A 7500-nucleotide genomic window follows, 5' to 3' on the forward strand; every position below is an offset into this window, starting at 1 on the left:
CGGGCGCGGCGGTGCCACGTGTCGAGCCCGGATTCGCCGGGGGCGCGGCGGCGGACGCGTCCGGTCCGATCCGGACGTGTCCGGCGACGCGGAGAGGGGATTTTTAGGGTTAGGGGGGAGGGGATCCGTGAATTTGGAATGGGGGGTGTATATATAGGCATAGAGGGAGTTAGGAGAGTCCAAATGGAGTGCGGTTTTCGCCCACACGATCGTGATCGAACGACCGAGAGCATGGAAGGGAGTTAGATGGGTTATTGGGTTGTTTTGGAGGGTTGTTGAGCTGCAACTTAAAAGAGGCCTTTGCGAGAACGCGGTTAACCGTTGGAGTACCAAACGAGCTCCAAATGACCCGAAACTTGACAGGTGGTCTACCGGTGCTATACCAGGGCCACTTGGCAAGGCTCGGTCCATTCCGAGAATGTTCAACACCCGCACACGGAATAACGTAAAAGGGAGCGCCGGGGAACATAGGAGTGCCGGATTGCAAAACGGACAACGGGGAAAATGCTCGGATTCATGAGACGAACACGTATGCGAATGAGATGCACATGATGACATGATATGAGATGCATGACATGGAAAAAATGCAAAACGAAAACAAAACCCAACCACGAAGGGAATGTCATAGCACATATCCGAAAATGGCAAGAGTTGGAGTTACAAATATGGAAAGTTACATCCGGGGTGTTACAGATCGTCTTCGTGACGAATACCCCGCTTTGTTTCCGTTTACCTCCTAAATCTTGGGACGAGATTTCTTGTAGTGGAGGAGATTCGTAACACCCAGATAATTAAGCTACAGTAATCCCATGCTAATGATGCCATGCCATCATTTTTACTGTTGCTAAATCCCATGTTGTTTCAAACCAATTCAAATTCAAATTTAAAAGAAAGTCAAAATTTAAAGTTTTCAAATGTCAAATCTAAAATGCTCATTATGTGACAAATAATTCATAGGTGATATTGGTGAAGAAACCAACTTTTTATAAAGTATTTAAATGCACTAAAATTAATAAAATAGGGGCTAAATAATATTTTAAATGGTTTCCTAAATTATAAAATTTCCAAAGCTTTTCAAATGCCCCCAAAACACTTTGTGCAAGTACTAGATATTGCCTAGTATTTATTCTGGCCAATAACACTTTTTGCAAAAGTCATTTGGTGCTCCTATTAAAAGAAAAACAGTGATAAAATAATAAAACAGAAAATATAAAAGAAAAGAGAAAATCCCCACTATTGGACTGGGCCGCAAGTGCACAGTGCAGCCCAGCCCAACCCCCTGTTTCTCCTTCTTACTGCTCACAGGGGCGTGCTGGCCACGCGCCCTGCGTCCGTGGCCGCGGATGGCCACGTGCCGGCCATCCGCCGCATCCCCGGCGTCTGCTAGGTCGGCGTCGACCCCTCTGCAAAACCCTAGCTCCCCCAATTCTCCCTCGTCTCGATCTCTCCTCCTCGCTCGAGGACGAACTACACGTCACCATGGATCCGTCGATCCCGCGGCCACCATGCTCCCCGACGCTTGGGAGGATATCCATGAGCTTCACCGCCGTCGTCTCCTTCAACTTTTTATTGCTAATCTATTGCTACCATATATTTAAGCCTTCCAAGCTCCACACTTGTACAATCAACATATGAAGATAAGGGAAAAACAGAAGTCTAGGTGCTATTCAAAAAGTCCTCTCACGTTAGTTTTGGGCCAAGAGAAGACAGAGTCCAAGTCGTTCTAGACTCAGATTCGGACTGCAGAGACATACCTGACTCAAAACGCCAAGATCTCTTTCATCAGAACTCCGAATTGGGTGATTCTGTTTTTGTTGGAAAGTAGATTTCGTGCTCTTTCCAACCCAATTGGATTGACCTTCAAATTTGTCTGGAGGTTGAGATATTGATGAAACAATTTGACACTGCAGCGGAATCTGAGTCAAACTACAACTCGAAAGGTGTTGCATCACCTCCACTTGGGCTCATGGGGCTTGTACGACCTAGGGTTGGTTTTAGGATGCCTTGGGACGTCCTCCCCCCTCCTTGGCTGCCACCCCTTGCTCCTATATAAATAGATCAATCTAGTAGCTTTTTCCTTGGGATTTGTTTAGTTAAAAGTTAGCCAACGCAACTTCGTGTACTTCGTTTGTGTCCAACAACCAGACCAAGGCCGCTTTTGGATCCCCACCTTTATCAATACTTCATCTATATTCACAATATTCAGATTGCATTTATCATATTCTTGCTTGTTCTTCGATTGCATGCAGGAATAGACCTTCGTGGTCAGGCTAATCGTGCTTCCAGCATCGTCAGTAACCTTAGGAGAATGGCTTAGCGATTGCTAAGGCGCAAAGTCGCGCATGTTTGTAGTCGGATCGTCAAGGTCGACTCCACCAAATCTACAGCTATCATCTCATCGAAAGATCGGGACACCCTTGCCTATATCACAACGGATCCTCTATTGCTGATATCGCGCTTGACATTTGGAAGTTGGTCAGAACTCAGACGATCAACCGCAGATCAATCAAGGAAGGGTTGCTCAATCATCATTGCAAACGATATCACTGGTGAGCTATCTACAGAGGGGCTTGTTCAGCTAATTGCGTCATGAATATCATGGTTGTGGTGTAGCGTGTTCCGGATCGAAGGATATTGCAGTATGGAGATGGCACCAGTGAGGTGTCTATACATCGATGTCGACATATTGTATGCTCTTCCAAGGAGTTGTGAGGATAGCATATGTGAAGGCGCTCTGGAACTAATGGGCGCCGCTTGTTTGCAAGCTTTTTATGTGGCTGGCGATGTAGTATCGTATTTGGACCTCGGACCGGAGATGCAAACATGGACTACAAGATGCTCCCTCGCCTTGCTTTTTGTGCGATCAAGAGGAGGATAATGTGTACCCATTCTTCTAAATTGCATCTATTCCCGTGAGGTGTGGCACCTCACTTTCTGTAGGAGAAGAATCAAGCTGGAACTTCTGCTCACGATGATCGATCATATCCAGCCATGGTGGTTTGCAGTGCGCAAGAGGATACCCAAGGAACATCGGAAAGGTTTTGATGAAGTGATCATGTTGATTTGCTGGAACTTGTGGAAACAACGAAACACTTGGGTGTTCGATAAACGAGCCTCAGTTTGCAGTGCGGTTGATCTGGCCTCGCACATTGAAGAGGAATAGCGGCTTTGGTCCTTAGTCGGATGAAGAGGAGCTACGGATTTTAGCATGTAGAGTGTGTTTTTCTCAGGAGTTTAAGTAGGAGAGTTTATGCTTACTGCCGATTTGTGCCAGCTACGGTATCTATTCTTGTACATTTGTTCTCTCTTCTTCTATAAAGATAAGATACGCAATTTGCGTACTAAAAGAAATGCCTTGAGCACCATGCTCTTTTGGGTGGACGGGGGCCTCCCCAGTCCCGAGCACAGGGATGACGATACACCTCATCGGGAGAGAGGGGCAAATCCAATGGTTTACCTTTTCCTTGATTGAGACGCAAACCCCATTTGGCGGACGATTCGCTAACATAGCACTTCTCCGGAGGCCGCTGACATTAGTGAATTATTTCATGATTTGGTTTGTAGAAATTCTCCTTATATGCATGTTGGAAAGAAAAAGAAGGTAAAATTTTAACATATTCAAGGTGGGCATATATTGAATTTCTAGATCTACCTGTTTTGAAGTTGAGCGTTGTAGCTTAGTGTTTCTGTTGGAAGGTTGTATTTTAGATGATTTTGAAATTAGAATTCAAAATCATAACCAAAGGCCAAAATTTAAGATATGCATACTACTTTCGATTAAAACCCTGTAAAGGCCAAAACGGGCCATACTTTTTTCTTTTCTTTTTTCTGACGAAGAGCCGTAGGGTTTGGCTGCATTTGGCCCAGTACCAGGCCCTCGTTTCCTTTCCCCGGAACTCCTCAACTCGGGCGCTCGATTCCTGGCTTCGCCTCGTGCAGAGTTGTTCAGACATGACTGCTTGCAAGCAGACTGCATCCACGGGCGCCGCCGCCACGGACGAGGCCGACAGCAAGTAAGAATCAAAACTGAATCTTGTTTCTGTGAGATGCAAGAGACATCCCTAGTTTTGGTGCGTCGAGCCGCGGATCCATAACCTTGGATTCCTACGCAGGTCGGCAGCAAAGAGCGATGGAGCGGAGGAGCGGAAGCCCTCGACCAAGTGCAAGAAGGGGAAGAAGGCCAAGGGCAAGTAAGAATCCAATCGAATTGTGTGATGCAATAGAGGTTAATTTTGGTGCGTCGACCCATGTCCTTTTCGATGTTCCACGGAGGTTGGGGGTGAAGAGCGATGGAGCGGAGAAGCCGAAGACCCATGACCTTTCCGATGTTACACTGGGGTTGGCGGTGATGAGCATTGCAGTGGATGAAGCGCTCGCCCTGCGCACCTACCAGTGAGATGAGATCCTCCACGTTTTTTCTGATTGTTGTTCGTTTTTTTTTTTTGCCCTTCTCGACGGCGCTGATTTGACCATGATTTGGTTAGGAACCAGTTCTGGATGAGGCACTTCAAAGACGTCTGTGACAGGCCGTCAGTAGATGCTGTCAGTTCGACCCTTCAATGCCTCCTTACCTCTATCAGAAGGCATAATGATTTGTTTCCATTGTTTCGTGGATGAATTGATAATTTGTTTCTCGTGGAAACCTTTCAGATTAGAAAGCAAGCTGCTGAAAACTGGAAATTCTTTAACGATTCGGTAAGACAGCTTCTAATCTTCTGTAACTTTTGCCGTGCTGATTTGTTGCTGATACATACATGGATGGATCTGTGTTGTAGGACAAGGCCCCTTATGTAGCCAGGGCCCGTGAGGTCAAAATAGGCATGGCTCGGATTGCTGAGTTCAAGAAGGTTGAGACAAAGACCTAGTGCTTTTACCTATTTTTAGACGACTTTACCATGCTAAGCAAAGCAGATATAATGCTCTTTCATCAGATATATTATTTCCAATAACAATAGATAATCTCTTCTACTTTACTTTTCATTGGAAGAATAATTAAACTATTTGTGTTTGCACATTTAATTTTCTTTCTTGTTGATCAAGTTTCTTCTTGAACTTTTATGGATTTCTCTCCCTTATAGAAACTGATGTTGACGGAGGTAATGACAAACGAGATGGTGAATCTGAAAATGTGAACACACAAGATCTCTAAGGTGCGTTTGAATAGGTGATTTGCACTTTCCTGTTTGCTATCTGTATATCTTTTTGATTGGTTACTCAATTAGCAGGTAATGCATGTTCTCTTGTTTTGTTTTTAAGGTGTCTGTTGTATGGATTTAATTAATTTCTGAACTAGCTAGTTTTAGATTTATACATATGGCTATGAGTTAGATACCATACGCTCCTGCTTTCTACTCTGTGAGCCTCTCATATGCATGTTAATACAAAGTGAGGCTCACATGGCTTGATTATCTTGAAAGTTCAGTATTTGTCTCTGATGGAGGCACCCATGGTATCATATATGTTGCCAAAAACAGGAGAACATGATTGTCAGCAATAGAAGTAGAACGTGTGCGGACACATTAACTTAGTTCTATTCTTTTTCATCCAATGTTTCTATTGTTGGTTTTGTCTAGTAATAATGCTGAAATAATTCAGCTTTCGATCTGATAACCTTTCTAATTTCCACAATGAGTTAGATATCATAGCTCTCCTGCTTTCTAGTCTGTGAGCCTAATTCTCACTTGACTTGAAAATCAACCTGAAGCCTGGGATCATATATGTAGCCAAATACATGTGAACATGATTGTCAACAACATAAATAAACTGATATTGTTCGTCCAGTATCTCTACTGTTGGTTTTGTCCAGTAATGCTGAAACGATTCAGCTTTGGGTAAATTTGTGGTTATAATTTTCACAATTTTCAAGTTAACTCAAGTCATGCAAAAATTGTGAGATATAACTTTTGTCAACTTTTCCATTAATGGGCAGCAGAAGTTTCTTTTTATTATTTCCACATTGGTTTATATTGGTGCAATACCGTTAAGCAGTGTCTAGCTTATGTGAGCGTCATGCCATGGTTTTATAGGTGGCATGCTATTGGAATTGGTTCTGTTTTTTTTGACGGAGAATTGGTTCTGTTTTGGCCATGTAGTTAGCAAGGAAGGAGGAACTAAGTTTAGTACTGATTAATTTTGTCGTGTTTCTATTCCGTAGAACAAAACAGTGCTCTTATGGTATTGCTTACGTCTTGTGCCGATAATATCATCCTTTGAACACCACCACACATCACTGATATAGCAGTCTCATTTGCTTTTGGTATTTGTTTGTTGTTAACTGCCATGTTATTAGACTGCATATGAGAAAGGCAAACTCTTTAAAAATGTAACTGGTTGTTTACGTGTTAGAAACCTAGAAACTTTTACACGTTCCAGCAGAACTATTCATGTGTGAGCACCGAGTATTGTTTGCTTGCAGAAATGACTTGGTAGATGGCACAATTACCGCAAGCAACTCCTCAACCTGATTCTGTCTGGGCCGGCACTTGGAGGGTTGAGATGCAGGTGCAGTTGAAGCTGCCATATGGACGATACTAGTATTAAATATGTTTGTGCTCCTGGCTTTAGATGTTGAACTCTTTGTAATGTTTGCTTAGTACGTAAGTACTACCACTATCAAAATGTAAGACGCTTTTTGGTTTTGCATAGGGCATGAGGGAGGGAGTAATTTTTAACGTCCGTTAACTTTTCACTATTAGAAACCCTATGATGACATTGCGAGATTGCAAGGGCATGACTGCTCAAGGTGTTTTTTTGAGAGGGAAGCAGCTCTGCTCTGCCCGCTCATCTTCAAGATGTTGCTAACATGTTGCATCAAAAGATGGGTTCTGCTGCAGAGAAACATGTTTGAAATGTGTGCAAGAGAATGGTGATATTATCTCATGTCTTTGAGCTTGTTGATCTGCAGACATGCAGCAATCGATGTACCCTGTTATAACGTTTAGTATATAGATAAATTCATTTTCTTTTGATTTTACTGTTCACCCGAGCTCACGTGAGTTCGGGACCAGAACAACACTTTCGCACATTTATCTTATAATCAGTAAAAACATGTATCAATGGAAGCGCGCACCAGCTGCCTCTTGTCTCTGCACAAATTACATAGATTGTTTCCAAACAGCCAAACATAGTATAGAAAGGCGGCTTAGCTCACCTATGAATGTCAGTGACCTGATGGCCACTATTTTCCTCTTCAGGAAGAGAGCACTTTATTAATCAAGAAATATAGTCTTTACAATACCTTGGTAGCTTTGGCAATACATGAAGAAGTCTGCACTCTTTCTCTGCTACCCTATTGCGCTCATACGTTGGCCAGTAGAGCCTAGAGGCATCAATAATACATTGCTTTCAATGAAGTTACATGGGTGGCCGAATGTTAACTAAATTATAAATATTAGAATCCAAATTCCCTCATCCAAACACAACTTAACTCAAACTTCAGCTGGAAAGAGCCAAGTCGGAAACCAAATCCCCCAACTAGGACCTGACGGTGCAGGTGTCTCC

The 7500-nt window shown here is 43.3% G+C and overlaps 1 protein-coding gene across 1 annotated transcript; it reads left to right on the plus strand.

Moving 5' to 3' along the window:
• The first annotated feature begins 3866 nt into the window (after nt 1-3866).
• Nucleotides 3867-6688, plus strand: LOC119364625 (HMG1/2-like protein). Its single transcript, XM_037630112.1, has 8 exons — nt 3867-4013; nt 4113-4190; nt 4273-4392; nt 4485-4542; nt 4651-4695; nt 4776-4847; nt 5079-5150; nt 6416-6688. Exons 1-7 carry the CDS (start codon nt 3952-3954, stop codon nt 5130-5132), a joined length of 489 nt encoding a protein of 162 aa, XP_037486009.1. The 5' UTR covers nt 3867-3951; the 3' UTR covers nt 5133-5150; nt 6416-6688.
• Nucleotides 6689-7500: the final 812 nt, after the last annotated feature.

This window comes from Triticum dicoccoides, chromosome 2B (genome assembly GCF_002162155.2).
Source record: "Triticum dicoccoides isolate Atlit2015 ecotype Zavitan chromosome 2B, WEW_v2.0, whole genome shotgun sequence".
NCBI lineage: Eukaryota > Viridiplantae > Streptophyta > Magnoliopsida > Poales > Poaceae > Triticum > Triticum dicoccoides.